This window comes from Paramisgurnus dabryanus, chromosome 19 (assembly GCF_030506205.2).
Source record: "Paramisgurnus dabryanus chromosome 19, PD_genome_1.1, whole genome shotgun sequence".
NCBI classification, from domain to species: Eukaryota; Metazoa; Chordata; class Actinopteri; order Cypriniformes; family Cobitidae; genus Paramisgurnus; species Paramisgurnus dabryanus.
The window spans coordinates 12785970-12808982 of NC_133355.1; the positions used below are offsets into that span (position 1 = coordinate 12785970).

At 36.1% G+C, this 23013-nt stretch overlaps 1 protein-coding gene, 1 long non-coding RNA gene and 1 pseudogene across 3 annotated transcripts; 1 reads left to right on the top strand and 2 right to left on the bottom strand.

Annotated features, from left to right (window-relative positions):
- The first annotated feature begins 540 nt into the window (after positions 1-540).
- Positions 541-12784, top strand: LOC135779228 (uncharacterized). 2 transcript variants are annotated; one of them, XM_065289966.2, is made up of 9 exons: positions 541-602; positions 8123-8187; positions 8289-8571; positions 8704-8840; positions 9438-9720; positions 11591-11724; positions 11982-12264; positions 12402-12538; positions 12618-12784. In XM_065289966.2, exons 2-9 carry the CDS (start codon positions 8124-8126, stop codon positions 12620-12622), a joined length of 1326 nt encoding a protein of 441 aa, XP_065146038.1. In that variant the 5' UTR covers positions 541-602; position 8123; the 3' UTR covers positions 12623-12784. The 2 variants fall into 2 exon arrangements, with proteins under 2 accessions (XP_065146038.1, XP_065146036.1); XM_065289964.2 differs by lacking the exon at positions 541-602 and adding an exon at positions 7771-7909.
- Positions 12785-13457: 673 nt separating this feature from the next.
- Positions 13458-15625, bottom strand: LOC135779270 (1-acylglycerol-3-phosphate O-acyltransferase ABHD5-like; annotated as a pseudogene).
- A 1195-nt stretch (positions 15626-16820) lies between these two features.
- LOC141281058 (uncharacterized) lies at positions 16821-18063 on the bottom strand. The gene is made up of 3 exons (XR_012335448.1): positions 17757-18063; positions 17525-17657; positions 16821-17443 (listed from the first exon to the last, which is right to left on the bottom strand). It is a non-coding gene; the product is annotated as an uncharacterized lncRNA (long non-coding RNA).
- Between the last annotated feature and the right edge of the window lie 4950 nt (positions 18064-23013).

Here is a 23013-nt window from a genome sequence, read left to right on the forward strand (position 1 = left end):
GTTTTTATTGTTTTAGCATAGGAGGACATGATTTAAGGCGCCCCGTAGATAACCCGGTCGTAAACATTTCATCACAATGTGGGTGGTCCGGTCAAAAGTTCAACGCGTCGTGGGTGGTCCTGGTTAAAGGTCAGTCCTCCCCCAGAGGTCAAAGGGGCAAACCCTCCCCCGGAGGTCAAAGGTCACGATCAATCATTTTGACAGAATGACTACCATATTTACTACTTGTGTTGCATTAATGCATTAATGTAAGTGTAATTATATTTGTCCCAGATAAAGGAAACCATTCATTTGTATTTATATTGTTTTTCAGCAGGAGCATTAGGCTACTTAATACTTGACATTTTTTGTGTTTGTCACTGGATGTCTGATGATCCAAAAGCTGTTTTTACAGATAGATAACAAAACAAATGTTGCAATAGTAAATTTGGTTTATTTCTGATGTGTGGTACTGGAACTGGAATCCTATGTGTTGTAACAAAAGTCAATATGTAATAAGCAAACAGATCGTTCACAACAGATCATTCAACCGGAGAACACCTGCAAAAAAGAACCAAGAAAGAAAACTTGAACTTGATTTAACATTCAATGAGAAGATAAAGGTATGAATCATGCTTTCACTCTTTGTACAACAACATCAATAAAACACTATTGAATTTATAACAATTTCAGTCAAGACAGTTGGAAATCTCTGATTTCAGCAAAAATACATTAAAATGACTAAGATAAGGATTCTTAGTAATAGTTTCTGATGAGGATTTGAGACACAAATTTATGTTACAAGCCCTGGAAAGATTTGGTTTTGGCAATTTTTGTGCAAATGTAAAAATGCTTTACTGGAATGGGAATAGCTCCATTAAACGTAACAATGGCACAACTCCTAGATTTTCATTAAAGCGTGCCGTAAGACAAGGTTGTCCCATGATTGGCTGTAATGATCAACACTGCAAAAACAGTTAAAGAAACCTTTGATGCAACATAAGCAGATCTAAATGCTGTAATCTATTTTTTTTTATTTAATTGCATTGATTGAAAGCATGTCATTTTTACAACTAACAACTTACATTAAGGTTGTATTAGTAAACACTGGTAAATGCATTAACTAACATGAACAAACATTGAACAATATAGTTTTTCAACAGGCATTAATTGTTAGTTAATGTCAACAGAGTTATTTGTGTTATTTAACCTCCTAAGAGCTGGATACTTTTTTTTTTGATGTTTGCATCATAATACTTAATTCTGTGTGACTGGAACCTGTTATACACAAACATGGACAAATACACTGCTTCATGTTCTTAGAAAACAATTAGGTTATTATATTTATTTGTTCTTCCTAACCCCAAAATAGCTGGTAGAAATATGAAAAAAGTATTGATCATTGTTAGTTCATTTATAACGCATTAATTAATTGTTAACACAATTTTATTTAACAAATTTGTTAATACAACTTTATTGAAGTGTTATTTATAAAATTATCAAAGGAACGCATTTTTGCAATATGTTTGACCTCAGAGTCAGGGCACATAATGATTGCGCACCCACTCTATTGTTAAATCTAGATTAAAAACATTAAGAAACGGACTTTGAAAATGACTTTGAACTATCATTTGTGTACACAGTTACTCCTTGACCATGCACAATGATGACACCAGCGTTGTTGCATATCCTCCAACTCATACGATTGTTTTGATCGTTTGTCCATTCCCTCAAATGAGATATATCCGGATGCAGCACCGCACCGCCACGATTCAGGCCACACGATCCTAGGCGCTCGTTTCAGGGCGGAAGTCGAACCATATATGGTTTGGCGAACCGGTCTTACTAGAGTCGTGAAAACCAACATTTCTTTGCATAATTATTAATTTTCTCATAGATTTTGGTATAAATACTAAACATTTGAATCATATGGTACTTAAAAACAATACATGAAAATTCACAAAAGTATATAGCCAAATATAAATATTTCTTATTAACATAAATTTTAATGTAGATAATTAAGTAATGTCACTACATACATTTTCATTTGATATAAAGAAATTACATTTACTTCATGTTCATCATGAGTATCTACTTTAAATATTTGTTACAAAATAAACATTGACACAGAGCATAATTTTTTAATGTCAAATACACTTTATTTTTTTAGAATTTCAACTACACTTTAAATAAAATATATATTTCTTAAGTAAATATTTCTGCACCACAAAAAAACAGAACGCCATTCACTTCCGCCCTGAAACTAGCGCCTTGTGCCCGGTTCATAGACAGTAAAAGGAATGAACACAGCGACCCCATTGGATTCAACGGAGACAAGTGAAGTCAATTAGAAGCACGCACTTCCTGGGGGTCGAGCTTACTGCACAGACTCAAACTGAGCTTGATGATAGAGATGTCACGTGAGCAACCTGTCTGACAATTGTAAGTCTTCTAATAGCCGTGCCAAGGGAAATCTGAATCACCCACCGAGTCTTGCAGAGACGGTGAGCGTGAACAGAAAAAATTTTGGTAAGTATTCTGATTAATAATCTCCCTTGACTTTATTCCTCCACGTCCACCCGATTGCCTCTTAAACAGTTAAAGATTGCCTCCGAGCTTCTCCTCCTGTCCATACGGTAATTTCTCTACTGTGCAACAGAGAGTCGCAGGTTATGACTCAATCGTTAGCCTATTTTTACAAAAACTGCTTATACTGGGCCGTACTGTAAAATACATGGTAATGGAGCCTTTTATACATTTTCGTGTTTCTTTAGAAATAATTAATGGACAAATGGAGTCTTTAAACGCATCAGATATAAAGTTATTCACTGTCAAAGTGATGCAAAAATGAATGGGAGTCAATGGAATGCTAACAGCAGGTGGGGGTCCGCTAGCCTGGCTCCTCCCTCTTACGTGCTTCCGTTTAATTTTCATTTAGCTTCAGTACTACGTCTGGGACTGCTGTGTAGAGTTTCATTTTCTCCTGCAAAAATCTGCAGGTCCAGTCAGCGAACAGAGGGGAGTGGCTAATAACGATGACATTGAGGTCGTGCGTCAGTTTGAGTGGTAGTTCAGTAATGGCAGCGGAGAAAGACGTGAGAAAAGCTATTCGGTCCGTTGTTGCAAAACTGCAGAATATACAGAAGTTGAAGCCGGAGCAAGAACAATATTTGCAAAGTTTTGTTTATTCTGATCATTCGGGCTTGTTGTTTCCGGCCGGTTTCTGCGCATGATATACATCACGACCACACGTTAGCAATTGGCTTTGGCAGATCCTGAGTGACTCTGGGCAGATCCAATAGTTTTAAACTTCAACAGAAGACCGTCCTTAACGGAAGTAACGCTTTGCAATGGAGCGTGGCCAGACTCTCTGTACAAATGAAATGAATGTACGAGAGTCTGGTTGGACCAGGCTAGGGGTCCAGCTAATCAATGGCGGAACCCAGGGAAGCTTCAATAAAATATAAAAACCCTGCCCCCCTGGTTTATACTAAGTATTTTACGATAGTCTCTGCCAAAACACGGCAGCGGAGAAGCGGTTGCTAATTCAAACTTGAAGCACTTGATTGACGGACGATCAAATCGCTATTCTCCTAGTAAATGCGCATCACTTGTCTCTAAGGGATTATTTCGATCGTTAGAAATGCGCGTTGGTACTTCCTTTTTTAAAATAATCATAAAATCAGCCATGGTGTGTGACGTTAGGGACCTCTTATAGTCCCTTAAGTTTTTAAGGGAAAATGGGACTTACAGTAAGGACTTTGTAGCAACGCATAGCAGAACTTAAGGTAATACTTTAGCATTTAAGGGTAAATACTTATTGACAGCCTTATGGTTCACTTAAGGGTTTTTCGGTAACACTTTATTTTACGACCCGCAAAGTACCGCGTAATTAAACCGAATTTACAGCGTACCTATTTGTAACAACAGGGTACCTCTACAGTACGTACTTGTAGGTATAAGGGCATAATATTTTAAGTTTAGTCAAGTCTATGGGGAAATTATGTTTTATTTCTTTATTTTTTTATTGTGAATTTTTCATATTGACTACTGAATGTTGTATACAGTCAATGTCTACGAGCCACATCGGCAAATAAATATAACAGCACATCACTTTTATTTTAGTAGCCTATACTTGCTTTTAATAACAAAAGTCCAGCTGATTTAATGTGGTTATCTTTTTTTTAAGGTAAGTACAATAAAAATAGCAACTTATTCCCTATTTACCAGGAAACTCCTACATTTGCGAACATATTTGAAGTGGTGCTTTGCAATTTATTTACTGTAAACACAAGTATTTTAGCCAAATATAATTTATGCAATGGCAAACCAGAATGAAACAACAGCAGATATCAGCTCCCGCTAAAGCAAAAGACGACTACATGCGTAGGCTACTGCGCAGGTGTAGAACGCGCGGCCGTCTGCAGGAGGTTTGCTGGAACGCGATCCTGGGGTGAAATTTCTTTAAGAGGTTTTAAAAACGTTCTACCCTGTGGATTACGGCTGCGAGTGATGTGAGCAGGATCCGCATGCTGGATAAGGTGACTGGTTTTGTTAATGCATGACTCACGCATTTCAAACAAAGTTTTTTCAAGAAAGTTGCCAGCTAATGGTAGCAGGTTAGTTAGCACATAAGTTAGCCTAAAGTTATTAACGTAAACTGGCTCAGAAAACTCTGTTTCTGTCAAGGCACAGTGAAGAAACATTTACTGAAGGCTTTCATTTATGTTTTTTATATGTAATGCAGAACAGCATTTGTGAGACGACATCAACTCATCATCCGAGTGGACAAGAACACCAACAGAGGAAGCCAAGCCGCAAAAACAATGAAAAATTGTCATGACTTTTTATTTTAAATAAAAGTTATGTGATAATAAACATTAAGTGTTGGCTTAATTATAGTGTTTTAAAGATGTTCTGAAATAAGTTGTTTTAAAATAAAAATAACAATATTCTGTATGTTTATGGTATTTACCCTATAACATTTATTAACAAGAGGTGAACAAAGCACCACTTTAGTTTACAGCCCGCAAATATGAGAGTTACCTGGTACATACACAGAACAATCGGGGAATAAGCCCCACTTTAATTTACAGCCCGCAAATATAAGAGTTACCTCGTAACTCATGTATACATATACAGATCAAAGAGGTACAAGTTGCTATTATTTTTATTGTGTGTTATATTTTATTTGCCGACGTGGCTTGTAGACATCAACTGTAGGCTATACAATACACTTCATCAGGTAAGTAGCAAATATGAAAAAAAAAACATATTACACATAGACCATATTACCCATAGACGTAAGTCATACATACCACATAATATTACAATAGGTAACCTGTAGTTATGAAATACTTAGAGAATAATTTTCCATATATTCTTACCCCCTTATTACCCCAAACTTAAAATACTGTTCCCTTATAACTACAAGTACGTACTGTAGAGGTACTCTGTTGTTACAAATAGGTACACTGTAAATTCAGGTTAATTACGCGGTACTTTGCGGGTCGTAAAATAAAGTGTTACCGGTTTTTCTTGCAACCCATTTTTTATTAAGGGTACTCTTAACCTTACATTTAAGGGATTTCTTAGCTTAACTTCTTCCACCCTGAAGCTATTTTGGGGATTTTCGCCTGGATTTGGCCTACCCAATTTCAAAAGCTTCCCATACCCACATGCAGAGGTTTACATACAAAAGTTTGGTATCATTTTACAGGAAACCCTTTGAAATTACATAAAACACTGTTGAAAGTGCTAAACATGGTTGTATGTGATGTCAGGCCTCTAATAAACACAAAAATAAATAGGCGCTTTTTATGTTTTTTTTCTAAAGTTTTTATTTGAAAGTATATAACTCTGGCCCTGGGTATCTCAGGTCCCTGCAGACAGTTTTGTTTGATTCCAGCAATTGTCAGCTTATAGAGGAAAAAGGAATTTTTTCTCTATCATAATATATGCAAAAGTTATTTTACTCCAACTGATGGGAGGAATAATACGCTTATGGTGTACAATTTCTGCCAAAAAACATTTGAAGTGCTACCATAACCACATACAGTGGAATAAATGCAATTTCTTTATATCATTTTAAAGAAAACCCTTTGAAGTTACATAAAAAGCTGCTGTTTGTGACAAATATTGTTATTTATGTTGTTTTTCATATGATAAAACACAAAATTTTCCTTTTTATGTTGTAAATACTGTCTTTGATAGTGTATAACTCTGGTTCTGGGTGCTCTAGCAGACTGCAGACAGTTCTGGTTGTTAGCAGCAGCAGACAGTAAACACCCAAAAAAAGAATGAACTCTTTATCATGTCGCATTCAAAAGATATTCTTATTTTACTGAAGGGTGCGGAAATACATTTTTCATAAAAATATTAATTTTTTGTTTTGCACATATAATAAAAAGCTAGGGATTAATTATGCAAACAACCAAAGAAAATGCTGTGAATGGACTCATTGTTTAGAGAAGGACCTAAAATAAAAGATGATGTATCATTTGTGGCTATATGTGCTATCTGAGGCAGTTCACACTCAAGTTTCACATATGTTTACAAAAGACCATTTTTTACCTTATTATTCATTCGATGATTGTTGGATATGTGTTGATATTAAAACAAAAATAACGCTGTAGCCTTATTCCTGAGAGTGAGAGCTTTCATTTGATATAAGACTTGCCCATGTTTGTCATTTTTGAAAAATATGAAATATGTGAATATTATATGATATCAAAAAATATTGGGGGGGGTGATAGTGTAAATTAAGTGTAAATAACTTTCTTACAGTAAAAGATATGTCAAAGTGATGCGTATCTGCAGAAAGTAGAGACTCTAAGCTTTCAAACAGTATCTCATATGTGTTACTGGGGTCCATGACGGAGCATTAAAGATTAAAAGAATCTTTTATATTAAGTCAAAATACGAAATTTTGGACCCGGGACAGGGTCCTCAGGGTTGAAGAGGTTAAGGACTTTCATGCGACCGGATCGTGTGGCCTGAATCGTGGTGCTGTGGGGCTGCAGCTGGATAATTTTACTTCAAATACGACCAACAGAGGCGTTTACTAAATTAGCGCCTCTACCGGCCACAGGTAAAACTTTATATATTAGGGTATGAAATTTTATTTTGGCCTATAATTTTTCTGTAATAACATGCATTTGAATATGATTTTCAGTTTAAACTGCCAGGATTAATTGTATTTTATTACGCATTACACTATTCAGGCATTTCGAGCAAATAACGTACCCATTTATTTATTATATGATATAAAACACAGCATACAAAACAATCACAACTTTTTTCAAAAAGTACTTAAAATATTCCAAGTGTACTAATCACTTATACGTCCCTATCTGTCGTATTATGGTGCATGCACAAACAAACTATTAGGTGGTAATTTTTTGAGGACAGTCATGAAACAAATGAAAATATGCTTAATTGGTTTTGAGGTTGAATGCAAAATCCTAAAATGCTGTGTTAGAGCATTACGTTCCGGGCATGGGTTCAAAACGGGTACACTGATGAACACGTATACTGATGAAAAAATGTGCTGTGTTGCTGTGGATAAAATGCATTAATGCAAGTATAATTATATTTGGCCCATATAATGGAAACCATTCATTTGTATTTATATTGTTTTTCAGCAAGGAGCATTAGGCTAATACTTGACATTTTTGTGTTTGTCACTGGATGTCTGATGAAATCCAACAGCTGTTGTTAAAGATAAATAACTACACAAATGTTGCGATAGTAATTTTGGTTAATTTCTGGCGTGTGGTACTGGAACGGGAATCCTCTGTGTTGTATCAAAAGTCAATATGTAATAAGCAAACAGATCGTTCACAACCGATTACTTAAATGAAGAACACCTGCAAAAAAGAACCAAAGAAGAAAATTTGAGCTTGATCTAACATTCAATGAGAAGATAAAGGTAAGAATCATGCTTTAGCTCTTTGTACAACACCATCAATAGAACACTATTGATTTTATAACAATTTCAGTCTAGACATAGTTGGTCATCTCTGATTTTCATCATACAGAAGAAAGATAAGGATTCTTAGTAACAGTTTCTGAGGAGGATTTGAGACAGAAATAATTATTTATACTATACCATATAATGTGTTGTATTCTTATTTCTAATCAGGATGGATATCATTGTGATTTCATTGCTCACAGTTTTGCCTTGCCTGTGTAATGCTGGCTCTACAGGTACAGTAAATGAAAAATACCAAGTTTTTGTCTTATTTCGTAATTTTGTGGCTATAAAGCAGTCTGAAATAACCTTATAACTTTTTTATCACATTAAACAGACAATATTGCTTTTGGAGCCAATGCTGTCCAGTCCTCCATTTTCAGTGAATTAACAGAGGCTAAAAATGCTGTAGATGGTAACAGAGAATCGCATTACTGGAGGGGCTCATGCTCTCACACCGGAATAGAAAATAATCCCTGGTTGAGAGTGGACCTCAAAAAGATCTACAGTATTAACAAAGTTATCATCACTAATCGTGGAGACTGTTGTGAAGAGAGGATAGCAGGTGCTCAGATCCGTATTGGCAACAGTCTGGATAACAATGGCAACAACAATAAGCTGTAAGGGCTGTTAGTCTTTCTTAACCAATTTGGATCTTTTATAAACTGAATAAATAAAAATATACAGCTTTTCCTTTGAATGTGAACATGTTTTAATAGGACATATATGTCTTAATGTTTGTGAATTCACAGCGCTGAAACAGTTGTGTCCATCCCACTTGGAGGCACACAAACATTTACATTTGACCATATTCTGGGGCAATATGTCAACATCTTTCTACCTGGAACACAAAAAATCCTCACTCTGTGTGAAGTTGAAGTGTATTCAGGTAAAAAAACTTGACAGAAGAAACATACACTGTAAAAAAATCCGTAGAAATTACAATGATATTGCAGCTGGGTTGCCGGTAATTTACCGTAGATTTAAATTTATGTTATTTACTGGCAAGAGTTTGTTCAAAGTTAAATAAATTTTAAATATTAACAAGTCTTTATCTTTACAGAATAAAACTATACAATAACAGCCTCATGCAAAGCATTCTGGGAACCAGAAATCATCATCAACCTTTTTCTGTTTTTTGCTTCAGATTTTGTTTCCCAGAATGTTTTGCTTGATGCTGTTTTTTTAGTTTTACACTGTAAAGACAAAGACTTGTAAATGTTTAATGTTCATTTAACTTTGAACAAAATATTGCCAGTAAAAAACATAAATTTAAATCTACGGTAAATTACCGGCAACCCAGCTGCAATTTCTACGGAATTTTTTTACAGTGTATCAATGTGTGAATGTCGAGTTGTGCTCCGTGCAAGTTTTTCATTGCTTTGAATATACACTTTTTAATAAAATCCCTGGCAAGAAAAATGGCCATTATAATTTACTTTGTCAATGAAAGAAGTGTTTTGTTCATTTTTTGTATTCTGAACAGATAACATTGCTTTTGGAGCCAATGCTGTCCAGTCCTCCACTTTCGATGAATTAGGAGGGGCTAAACATGCTGTAGATGGTAACAGAGAAATAAAATACACGATGGGCTCATGCTCTCACACCGGAATAGAAAATAATCCCTGGTGGAGAGTGGACCTCAAAAGGATCTACAGTATTAACAAAGTTATCATCACTAATCGTGGAGAGCTGTGTGAAGAGAGGATAATAGGTGCTCAGATCCGAATTGGCAACAGTCTGGATAACAATGGCAACAACAATGAGCTGTAAGGAATGTAGTTATTTGTTACATACATTTCTCCTAAAGCAACACTATGTAGTTTTTAAACATTTAAATATTGTCTCTAAAATTATTTCAGTGGTAGAACAACTTTTAAAGGATTAGTGAATTGTCTTAAAAAAAAAAATCCAGTTAATTTACTCACCACCATGTCATCCAAAATGTTGTTGTCTTTCTTTGTTCAATTGAGAAGAAATTATGTTTTTTGAGGAAAACATTCCAGGATTTTTCTCATTTTAATGAACTTAAATGGACCCCAACACTTATAATGTGTTTTAACAGTTTTAATCCAGTTTAAAATTGCAGTTTCAAAGGATTCAAAACGAGGCATGAGGGTCTTATCTAGCGAAACGATTATCATTTTTGGCAAGAAATATAACGTTCCTCCTTCTCCACACTTGTAAACACTGGGGCGTAGTTTTGATAGGTCATCTGGGACCTCTTGACGTGATGACGTATTACGTGAGGTCGCGCAAGCGCATCACAGGACCGGAGGAAGATGAGAAGTTGTGGTTTAAATGTGCATATTTTTTATTAAACAAATTTACAATTTTAAACTGCATTAAAACTTTTAAGTGTGTTGGGGTCCATTAAAATGAGAAAAATCCTGGAATGTTTTCCTCAAAAAACATAATTCCTTCTCGACTACACAAAGAAAGACATCAGTATTTTGGATGACATGGTGGTGAGTAAATTATCTGGATTTTTTTTAAGATAATGGACTAATCCTTTAACTGGACGAAATGTACTGCTGCTGCAACCTCCTACTGGCTACAACCACACTCTGTAATGCCGAGTTCAGACTGCACGATTTAAGCCCTAATTTTAGCCGCTGACAAATGCTCGAAATCACAGGCAAATCGGTGCTCGTGCACAAGAGTGACAATCACACACTGTGAATTATCAGGCGATCTGAGAAAATCATGAGATATCTGGCATGCTAGATATCCGGACCCGTCGGCGATTCAAAATCATGATGTGTGAAATGTGTTCTGACTGAAAATACCATTGGCGATGACCTTCAGCCATGAGAAAGCGCAACATACAGGGCAGCTGGAAGTTCAGGGAGGAGTTATGATCCCAGTCCCACGTGAGAACTTTGCACGCGTGACCTCGCATTAGGTGTGTTTGACTTCATGCAGCTCTGCGCAGACCGATCGGCAGCTGACTTGAAGTAGTGCATGCCAGTTAGTAATTTTGTTCAGCCCAGACAAAACGTTGCACAACGTTTATTAAACAGAAACGGTGATGTGTTGAACACCCTGTTGTGATGACGCAAGAGTTGCAACTATGGTAGCTGAAAGGCCATGCTTTGTATTCTTTTTAAAATGTTTCTGAAGCCTGATGAATATGTTATAAATGTGTGTTTAATACTGTAAAATACTGCTTTTTAACCACATGGGAGAGCCGTAAGCCAATCTAACATAAAGGACTACATAGTGTTGCTTTAAACATTTTGGGGCAATTTCCCGGACAGGGTTTAGACATCTTAGACTAAAATAAATGTAAGAGGTGTTCAAGCTGAAAACAACTTGCTATGACATATCTTAAAATACATCAGTGCCCTTTGTTTTGCCTTAAAATGTACACAAGTAATGTTTTTAGTAAGGTATGTTTGTTAAAACTAGTTATATTTCTTAATTAAACTAAGATCATGTTTTAACTAATTCCTGTCCGGGAAACCACCCCTATAACTTTGCAATTTAATTGGGTATAATGGGCTTTAATATCTGCTATGATATAAAGCTGAACAACGTTTTTTTTTGTTAAATGAAGTTATTGTTTTTTATTCAATCTGCCTGTGCAGTGTGCCAGAAAAGGCCTGTCATTTTCACTTTTACACTCTGTATTTGCAGGGCTTCAACTGTTCTCACTCCTCCAATGCACACAGCGACATATGAGTTTCAGCCTATTCTAGGGCAATATGTCAACATCTTTCTACCTGGAACCACAAAAATCCTACATTTTTGTGAGGTTGAAGTGTATTCAGGTAAAATACTGACATTAACATATACTTGTGTGAATGACTGTTATTTTATTAACTAACATGAACGTCCACTTGTGCTCTGTGCAAGTTTTTTCATTGCTTTGAATATACACTCTTAACAAAAATGTTTTACTCTTTGTCATGGTGTTTGTTTTCACAAAGAACTCTTGGCTCACATAACCCTGGCAATAAAAAAATTTCCATTATAATTTACTTTATTAATGAAAGAAGTGTTTTGTTCATTTTTCTATACTGAACAGATAACATTGCTTTTGGAGCCAAAGCTATCCAGTCCTCCACTATAGAAGAATTAGGAGATGCTAATCATGCTGTAGGTGGTAACAGAGAATCAAAATACCAGATGGGCTCATGCACTCACACCAGATTAGAAAGTAATCCCTGGTGGAGAGTGGACCTCAAAAGGATCTACAGTATTAACAAAGTTAGCATCACTAATCGTGGAGACTGTTGTCCAGAGAGGATAATAGGTGCTCAGATCCGTATTGGCAACTGTCTGGATAACAATGGGAACAACAATAAGCTGTAAGAGCTGTTAGTCTTTCTTTAACTATTTGAATCTTTAATAAACTAAATAAAGTATAAATAAAAATACAGCTTTTCCTTTAAATGTGAACATGTTATAATCGGACGTATATGTCTTAATGTTTGTGTATTCACAGCGCTGCAACAATTGAGTCCATCCCACTTGGAGGCACAAAAACATTTACATTTGACAAAATTCAAGGGCAATATGTCAACATCTTTCTACCTGGAACACAAAAAATACTCACTCTTTGTGAGGTTGAGGTTTATACAGGTAATATATTATAAAAAGCAAAAGTGGAGTTTAACATTATACATTTCCTTAATGTTTTTTTTCTTATTTCGGTCACCAGGTTGAGTGGCTTGATGAAGTTACACCACAGTCCACCAAAAGAAGAAGATAACAAAAGTCCCTGGCCCTGAATAATTTTTTTTTCTAATTAATTTGGCCAAATACATATTTTTGTCTTCTATTGAGGTAACAAAAATAATGTACAAAATAAATACATAAAGCATGTTACACAGTTTGTCTCTGACATTCATTTCACCCAAGTAAATGTCTTTCGATAAGCAATGATAGCACTGATGCTGTGATTGATCTGGTGCAAAACATAATCAATATGTACTTTCTAAAATACACTTTAAATGAAGAGGAAGGTTTTTGTTTATTTAATTTATTTCTTTATTTGTATAGGGACAGACTTAGCTAAAATACATTGTAGGCTACATAGAGAAAATCAATTCATCAAGTCCAACACAATATACATAGCCAAGAGTTTGTTAGCAATAGTTTTTTTAAAGAAATGTAGAGATAAAGAGAAAGGTAAATAGAGCGAGATTGTAAGTCCGTTATTAGGAAGTGAGGTAATGGCGGAAGAGATGGGTTTTTAGACGAGTCTTAAAGACAGCTACAGTGTCAGTAGATTGTGTCATGTCTTCTTATCACATTGGTTCTTGTGACTAAATGTCATATACAAGTTATGTGCCAACATATTTTAATGTACAGTAGTGAAGATTTGCTGGTTGACACTTTAATTTTGCTAATAATAAAGATTCTCTATCACCTGTCGTTTCACTTTAGAAGACATATTAACCCACTGATGGAGCCATTCAGATTTTACTTTGATGAAGGTAGGCAATGTGCTTTTTGCCTTTCACAATAAAGTACAATAAAAGCTAAAATTATGGTTGTAAGGATAACTGCACATATGTGTGACTACATCCTGCTTAATGCTTGTAGAAAGATAATGTAGTCTCTTCTCTTCTGTAACTTCAGATATCTCTTATGACTCATTCATGTTGTCATTCTTCTCATCTTCTTCTCCATTGTTTATATCTCTGACATTGTTATATATCTTGATTACAGCCTGGTTAAATTCCTCTGATTGGTCCGCAAATACATATTGACCTGAATGACCTAGAGGAACATAAGAACAGTCAATATACCTCAGTCAAAATCTGTACAATGTGTTTAATGGGTTGTCTAAAACGTTGGGGTTTTAACATTACTGGTGACAAAAAAAAAACTTGAAACAGTATAACTTATTGTACAGACGTAAAATAATTAAACATGTTATCCACTCTGACTTAGGCCTGTACAAAGTATTTTAAAAGAAATTAAAGCTCACAATAATTTCTGTGTATGAGTTGGGTCTGAGCTCTTGAATGTCTTTTCCTGATTGGCCGTCAATGCTTGAACTTGATCCGTAGATAAAAGACATGGGAAGCGAGGGACTGATCATCCCTGCCCGTTCCATCATGGGAAGCTGGGGCCAACCGTATGGGATTGTCAAGTTTTTAAATGCTGTCTCTCCACTGTCCAATCACAAGACAGAAATGTAAATAATATTCATCAACAAGTACTTATTGGTAGTATGTCCAGGTGCGGTGCTTACCTGGGCGTCTGTGCATTTGTATGGTATATGTAATCAGCAATTGTATCGTCTTCAAAAACAGAAGCATATTTCTGCTTAAAATCTGATCACATTGCCTGTATCAAAAAAGGACCTGTAAGAGAGATACAGTATATGCAGATCTGAGAACATGTTTTATAATGTATATGATTATTATTTAGTGAACATGAGTGTGAATACCCAGTGGGCCTGCCAGCCTGAGAAGAGTAAGAGGGTTTAATGGGTTCATTACAGCACCAATGGCTTTAATCCAAACAGGAACCCAGCGCTCCTGAGCATTCGGTCTTGCCATAAACCCCCACGGTTCCACCAACACCAAGTGCTTCACTCTGTGACAGATTCATTTACAAAATATACTTTATAACTCCCAGTGACTCCCATTGTTTTCAATCCCCCCCCTTAGTATATTAAAAATACAAAAACAATCACCTGTTAGGATATTTCATTGCATAGGCTGTAGACACATAAGCTCCAAAATCATGGCCAAGGAGAATCATATGTTCCAATCCGACTGACTGTCTCCAGTCCTCCAGGGATTGGACAAACTGCTCCTCTACTTCTTGGGCATCATTGCCAAAGATTGGTCGACTGCTGCGTCCAAAGCCCAACAGGTCAAGTGCGTATACAGGCCTTCCTTCTTTTGCAATGACAGGAAGGTTTTTAACCCAGAGACCCACACCAGCCCCAAAACCATGCAGTAGCACTAGTGGGATCTGCAGATGTTTAGGACGACCAGTATGCTCGCACAAGTTATTTGTTTCATTAAAGCCCAGAGTCCAGATGAAGTTCCCATTAGATATGGAAACATGTCCTTGTGTGTACTTGACTTTAATGGCTGAAAAATGAATTAAAATCATTTGAATTGTTTTTATAGAAATCATAAAGAAACCAAAAGCATGCACCAAAAATGTGCTCGACCAAATATCAAGTAAAGGATTAAATATAAAGTCAGCACTCCTCGTCATGTCACATCCATGTCTTTTTAATACATTTTTAGCTTCGGTGTGCCTAAATGTTATTTACAACACATGATCTCACACACATACTGTTGGAGCCATTAATATGGAGTTTCTTTGTTTGACACTAGATGGCGCCATTAGCCTTTGTGATGTATTTAAGTTTGTGTTAACGAGCCACAGGTGGCAAGGAATGAACGGTCAAACAAACTTTTTTGACCGTGTGAACTGGTTGTGCTAATGTTACGTTCGTATTTTGTTTATTTATTATGAAGGTTGAAGTTTTGTAAAACATTTTTATTTTTCTTTATTGGATTTATGTGCCATGATAATAAATGGACTGGCATATTCAACTTCATCCTAAGATATGGACAATACATTTGTTTGTTTTTAGCAAGCCTAATGCACGCGTCAATTCAGGACCCATAACTCCTTCCCCGTCGTTACATGTTTAGTCAAAAAAGTTTGACCAAGGACCCTGAATATCAGTTTTATTAAAGAGCACCAATTATGCTAATAAATTGGCACGTTAGCACGTTATTGCAATATCCCATAGTACATACATGTTATTAAAACTTGAACTAATGCATTGTGAGTCTTATAAATTGCTTACATACCTCACCGATTTCCCACTGTCTGGAAAACGCTCGGTTTAGTTCCTGTCTCCGCCTCCCAAAATGTCTAGTGTAATCGGATTGGTCAGATGACTACTCAACTGTTATTGGTCAGCTGGGTTCGGCGTGTGTTTGAAAGGTTACGCCCCTGACTACGCGTGGGTTGACACAGATTCTGACTGAGAGTCACAGCCTCAGAGGCAACGTAAACAAGCGCTATATTTCTATATAAATCTCTATAAATGATGGTGTCTGTACTGCCTTACCACTTCGAGCTCGATCCAGAGAGTTCATACGGCCGTTACGATATAAACGATCTCCGTCAATGAACGCGAATGGATTTAACTTTTTTAGGTGTCCTTAGCTCTGCCAGAATGCTAAACGAAGACGAAAATGTGTTGCAAAGACATCCAAAAGGTAATTATAACGTACTACATAACTATATGGAAACACCAAATGTAGCACATAGAAAGTATTTGTTGAAATGATTATAAAACGATTTCACTTGGTAATTTCTACATTATTTTACTCTAGTAAAATTTATTATAAGACTGCTTACATACTGTATTACTGTGCAAACTATATGGAAACACCAAATGTAGCACATATAAAGTATTTGTTGAAATGATTATAAAACGATTTCACTTGGTAATTTCTACATTATTTTACTATAGTAAACTTAATTATAAAATACTGCTTACATACTATTTTACTGTGCAAACTACATGGAAACACCAAATGTAGCACAAATAAAGTATTAATTGAAATGAATGTTAGTTCTACATTATTTTACTATGGTAAACTTTATTATGAAAGACTGTGCTATGTTTTTACTTACTAGGTTTTAAGGAGAATGCTACAGGTTCCAGGGCCTCTTACCTGCGTGATTCATCATCCAGGTTTTGCACAAATTGTCTAAATCCTTACACACAGAACATTTATTGTACCGACTATAAGCCTTTGAGGCGCAGGACTAGAGTAAGTTTTATTACATTTTTAAACCAATAACACTAAAGTATTATTATAGTAACAAAGTACCCAAAAGAACTAAATATGTAACTTTAAAGAAAATATAGTAGTCAGTCAAAAGTTTATTTATTACAAATATATATTTAAATGTTAAACAATATACAAATAAACATACTTTAGTAACCATATTGTGCTCTTCTTTCAAAAATTGTTCAATTCACTTCTTACAGCTATCTATTCAGATAAATGGCATATCAAAGCTTTGTCAGCTGATGCTATCTAAGATGACACTTTAGGGTTATCATCCTGTCGTGTGTTGTTCTCCAGATACGCTTGGAGCTTCCTGATCGGAATGTTGGCTTTCGACGACCCCTGCACTGAAGATGGCATGCAATCACGTCCTCCTTTGAAGGTCTCTCAAACTGTGATGCCAGGTCCATTGGAATCGGGGTTTCCTTCAGCTTATCTTCAAATACCTCATCAAACACAAGGCTGATCACATCATCCACATAACTGTAGAAATATTGCAGTCAATAAATCTTTTGTTTTGATCATTTATTTCCCTGCTTCATACATTAAGTTTTTAATTATGAATGTATTTGAAATAAAACATTACTGCTTACGGTATGTCACTTGTGTGTTTTGGGAACATAGCCTTGTACTTTCCCTCTCTTGCTTTTGTTACGGCTTGGTGACATTGTAATGGATGGCTGCAAGGTACAAATACCTGTAAAATATAAGCAAGCATAAATTTATTGTAAAAGTAAATACTACTTTATTTAACACAGTTACTAAAATACTTAAATACCTGCATAGCATTCCAATAAATGAGAAAATCAAATTTTTTTGCTGCAAATCTGAAATCTCAGGCTACGGACGGCAAAGGCATCCACTGATGATGGTGATGGAAACATTGTGAAACGATGCTACTGTCTGTGTTCCTATGATTATGCAGAGGAAAAAAAACTTTGTCATCATCAGTTATACATTTAAGACTGGTAGTGGTTTCATTAGCTAAATACATCATTTGTGTTACACACCTTTGCTCCTCATATGCCAGTCTGACTCCTTGTACTGTGTGTTATGATGTTGCATGTTTGCATACAGTGTAGAAGGATGTGTCCAGCTGCGAATCTAAGATATAGACAAATAAAACAAACATGTATTCAGTCAAAAAGACATATTATAACAATAGAGTACAACGACTATAACTCGTTAGACTATTCATTAAAATGTTAATGTATTACATATTACATGGCCCAACATTAGCAACACACATTACGTGTTTACTTCGTTTCAAAATCTAAGAAAGCTTCAAGTAAATACAACAGTAAAATACATATAACTTTAAACAAATCATCTGTACTTAAGAGTTTCTACTGCGGTCAGGCCACCCTCCACTTTGAAAAAGACGGTCAAACTAGCCCTCACATTTTTTTTTTGTGTGCACATATATTGGGCATTACGGTAAATGCACGAGAGGAATAATTTCAAAATAAAAGTTTCTCACATAATCTGTTGATATTTCTATTGCATTCTGTGTGTATTTTAAATCGTTGCTAGGGTATTATGGGTGGTTTCTAGGCTGTTTCTGTTGCATTCTGTGTGGTTGCTATGGTTCTTTAAGTGGTTGCTAGGCTGTTTCTGTTGTATTTTGTGTGGTTGCTAGGCTGTTTCTGTTGCATTCTGTGTCTGTTAAGTCGTTGCTAGGGTATTATGGGTTGTTGCTAGGCTGTTTCTCTTGCATTCTGTGTGGTTCCTAGGCTGTTGCTAGGGTATTATGGGTGGTTGCTAGGCTTTTTCTCTTTCATTCTGTGTGGTTGCTAGGGTTCTTTAAGTGGTTGCTAGGCTGTTTCTGTTGCATTCTGTGTGGTTGCTAGGCTGTTTCTGTTGCATTCTGTGTCTCTAGGGTATTATGGGTTGTTGCTTGGCTGTTTCTCTTGCATTCTGTGTGGTTGCTAGGGTTCTTTAAGTTGTTGCTAGGCTGTTTCTGTTGCACACTGTAAGTCGTTGCTAGGGTATTATGGGTAGTTTCTATGCTGTTTCTCTTGCATTCTCTGTGTGTTTTAAAGTTGTTGCTAGGGTATTATGGGTGGTTGCTAGGCAGTTTCTCTTGCATTCTCTGTGTTTTAAGTGGTTGCTAGGGTATCATGGGTGGTTGCTAGGCGATTTCTGTTGCATTCTGTGTGGTTGCTAGGGTGCTTTAAGTGGTTGCTAGGCTGTTTCTGTTGCATTCTGTGCGTGTTTTAAGTGGTTGCTATTGTATTATGGGTGGTTTCTAGGCTGTTTCTGTTGCATTCTGTGTGGTTACTTGGGTTCTTTAAGTGGTTGCTAGGTTGTTTCTGTTGCATTCTTTGTGGTTGCTAGGCGGTTTCTGTTGCATTCTGGTTGGTTGCTATGCTTTTGTTAGGGTTTTAAGTAGTTGCTAGGGTAGAGCTATGGTTTTCTATGTGATTGCTAGACTGTTGCTAGGGTACTATGGGCGTTTGCTAGGCTGTTACTGTTGCATTCTGTGTCTGATTTAAGTAGTTGCTAGGGTGTTATGGGTGTTTGCTAGGCTGTTTCTGTTGCATTCTGTGTCTGTTTTAAGTCATTGCAATGGTATTATTGGTGGTTGCTAAGATGTTTCTGTTGCATTATATGCGGTTGCTAGGCTGTTCCTAGAGTATAGCTATGGTTTTCCATTTGATTGCTAGACTGTTGCTAGGGTATTATGGGTGATTGCTAGGCTGTGGCTCTGGTATTCTGTGTGGTTGCTATGGAAATATGAGGGTTGCTTGGATGTTGCTCTGGCTTTTTGTGTGGTTGCTAGGAAATTGCTACGGTATTATGGGTGGTTGCCAGACTGTTGCACTGGCATTCTGTGGGGTAACTTGGCAGTTACTAGGGTATAATGGGTGGCTGCTATACTGTTGCTAGGGTGTTCTTTGCAAGGGTATTTTAGGTGGTTCATAAAATTGCTAGGCTGTTCAGGGTGGTTGACACAGAACGATATGTATTTAATACAGTGTCTGTGAGTGAATGGTAGGTAGTTGCTACAGTATTATGGGTGGTTGCTAGTGTTACTAGTTGCTTGGGTTGTTGAGGGGATTGACAGAGCATTGCTATAGTCAATATTTTCTATATATTTAGTTAGATGTTAAAGGGAAACTACCTCTTTCCACAAAATCATTCCACTTCTGAATGATAGTACACCATCTCAGGATGTCACACCTGTAGTATCATCACAGTCTGATATGCTGTTTTTAAAATATAAAGCCCTGAGGTATCATATACACACTGTATTTTCTATACATTCAGTTACATGTTAAAGGGAAACTACTTGTTTCCACAAAATCATTCCACTTTTAAAGATAGTACACCATCTCAGGTTGTCCCCACTGCAGTATCATCACAGTCTGATATGCTGTTTTAAAAATAGAGAGCTCTAAGTAGTCCTATACACTTGCAGTATTTTCTATACATTCGGTAAGATGTTAAAGGGAAATTACCTGTTTCCACAAAATCATTCCACTTCTGAATGATAGTACACAATCTCTGGTTGTCACCACTGCAGTATCATCACAGTCTGATATGCTGTTGTTAAAATATAGAGCCCTGAGGTATCATATACACACACCGTATTTTCTATAGATTCAGTTACATGTTTAAGGGAAACTACCTGTTTCCACAAAATCATTTCACTTCTAAATGATAGTACACCATCTCAGGTTGTCACTCATGCAGTATCATCATAGTCTGATATGTTGTTTTTAAAATATAGAGCCCTGAGGTATCATATACACACTGTATTTTCTATACATTCAGTTGCATGTTAAAGGGAAACTACCTGTTTCCACAAAATCATTTCACTCCTAAATGATAGTACACCATCTCAGGATGTCACACCTGTAGTATCATCACAGTCTGATATGCTGTTTTAAAAATAGAGAGCTCTAAGTAGTCCTATACACTTGCAGTATTTTCTATACATTCGGTAAGATGTTAAAGGGAAATTACCTGTTTCCACAAAATCATTCCACTTCTGAATGATAGTACACAATCTCTGGTTGTCACCACTGCAGTATCATCACAGTCTGATATGCTGTTGTTAAAATATAGAGCCCTGAGGTATCATATACACACACCGTATTTTCTATACATTCAGTTACATGTTTAAGGGAAACTACCTGTTTCCACAAAATCATTTCACTTCTAAATGATAGTACACCATCTCAGGTTGTCACTCCTGCAGTATCATCATAGTCTGATATGTTGTTTTTAAAATATAGAGCCCTGAGGTATCATATACACACTGTATTTTCTATACATTCAGTTGCATGTTAAAGGGAAACTACCTGTTTCCACAAAATCATTTCACTCCTAAATTATAGTACACCATCTCAGGATGTCACACCTGTAGTATCATTACAGTCTGATATGCTGTTTTTAAAATAGAGAGCTCTAAGTAGTCCGATACACTTGCAGTATTTTCTATACATTCGTTAGATGTTAAAGGGAAACTACCTGTTTCCACAGAATCATTCCACTTCTAAATGATAGTAAACCATCTCAGGTTTTCACCACTGCAGTATCATCACAGTCTGATATGCTGTTATTAAAATATAATGCTCTAAGATGTCAAGTAAAACCTGTATGTTCTGTACATTTGGTTAGATGTTAAAGGGAATCTACCTGTTTCCACAGAATAATTCCACTTATAAATGATAGTAAACCATCTCAGGTTGTCACTCCTGCCGTATCATCACAGTCTGATATGCTGTTTTTAAAATAGAAAGCTCTAAGAAGTCATATACACTTGTGGTATTTTCTATACATGCGGTTAGATGTTAAAGGGAAACTACCTGTTGCCACAGAATTATTCCACTTCTAAATGATAGTACACAATCTCAGGTTGTCACACCTGTAGTATCATCACAGTCTGATATGTTGTTTTTAAAATATAAAGCCCTGAGGTATCATATACACACTGTATTTTCTATACATTCAGTTACATGTTAAAGGGAAACTACCTGTTTCCACAAAATCATTCCACTTTTAAATGATAGTACACCATCTCAGGTTGTCCCCACTGCAGTATCATCACAGTCTGATATGCTGTTTTAAAAATAGAGAGCTCTAAGTAGTCCTATACACTTGCAGTATTTTCTATACATTCGGTAAGATGTTAAAGGGAAATTACCTGTTTCCACAAAATCATTTCACTTCTGAATGATAGTACACAATCTCTGGTTGTCACCACTGCAGTATCATCACAGTCTGATATGCTGTTGTTAAAATATAGAGCCCTGAGGTATCATATACACACACCGTATTTTCTATACATTTAGTTACATGTTTAAGGGAAACTACCTGTTTCCACAAAATCATTTCACTTCTAAATGATAGTACACCATCTCAGGTTGTCACTCCTGCAGTATCATCATAGTCTGATATGTTGTTTTTAAAATATATAGCCCTGATGTATCATATACACACTGTATTTTCTATACATTCAGTTACATGTTAAAGGGAAACTACCTGTTTCCACAAAATCATTTCACTCCTAAATGATAGTACACCATCTCAGGATGTCACACCTGTAGTATCATTACAGTCTGATATGCTGTTTTAAAAATAGAGAGCTCTAAGTAGTCCGATACACTTGCAGTATTTTCTATACATTCGTTAGATGTTAAAGGGAAACTACCTGTTTCCACAGAATCATTCCACTTCTAAATGATAGTACACCATCTCAGGTTTTCACCACTGCAGTATCATCACAGTCTGATATGCTGTTATTAAAATATAATGCTCTAAGATGTCAAGTAAACTCTGTATGTTCTGTACATTTGGTTAGATGTTAAAGGGAATCTACCTGTTTCCACAGAATAATTCCACTTTTAAATGATAGTACACCATCTCAGGTTGTCACTCCTGCCGTATCATCACAGTCTGATATGCTGTTTTTAAAATAGAAAGCTCTAAGAAGTCCTATAAACTTGCAGTATTTTCTATACATTCGGTTACATGTTAAAGGGAAACTACCTGTTGCCACAGAATTATTCCACTTCTAAATGATAGTACACAATCTCAGGTTGTCACACCTGTAGTATCATCACAGTCTGATATGCTCTTTTTAAAATATAAAGCCCTGAGGTATCATATACACACTGTATTTTCTATACATTCAGTTACATGTTAAAGAGAAACTATCTGTTTCCACAAAATCATTCCACTTCTAAATGATAGTACACCATCTCAGGTTGTCCCCACTGCAGTATCATCACAGTCTGATATGCTGTTTAAAAAATAGAG

Bases quoted from the DNA above. Each gene is read 5' to 3' on its own strand.
- LOC135779228 (XM_065289966.2), top strand. From the start codon at position 8,124: ATGGATATCATTGTGATTTCATTGCTCACAGTTTTGCCTTGCCTGTGT. The intron at 9,721-11,590 runs GTAAGGAATGTA...CTGTATTTGCAG, and splicing joins AATGGCAACAACAATGAGCT to GGCTTCAACTGTTCTCACTC. The intron at 12,265-12,401 runs GTAAGAGCTGTT...GTGTATTCACAG, and splicing joins AATGGGAACAACAATAAGCT to CGCTGCAACAATTGAGTCCA.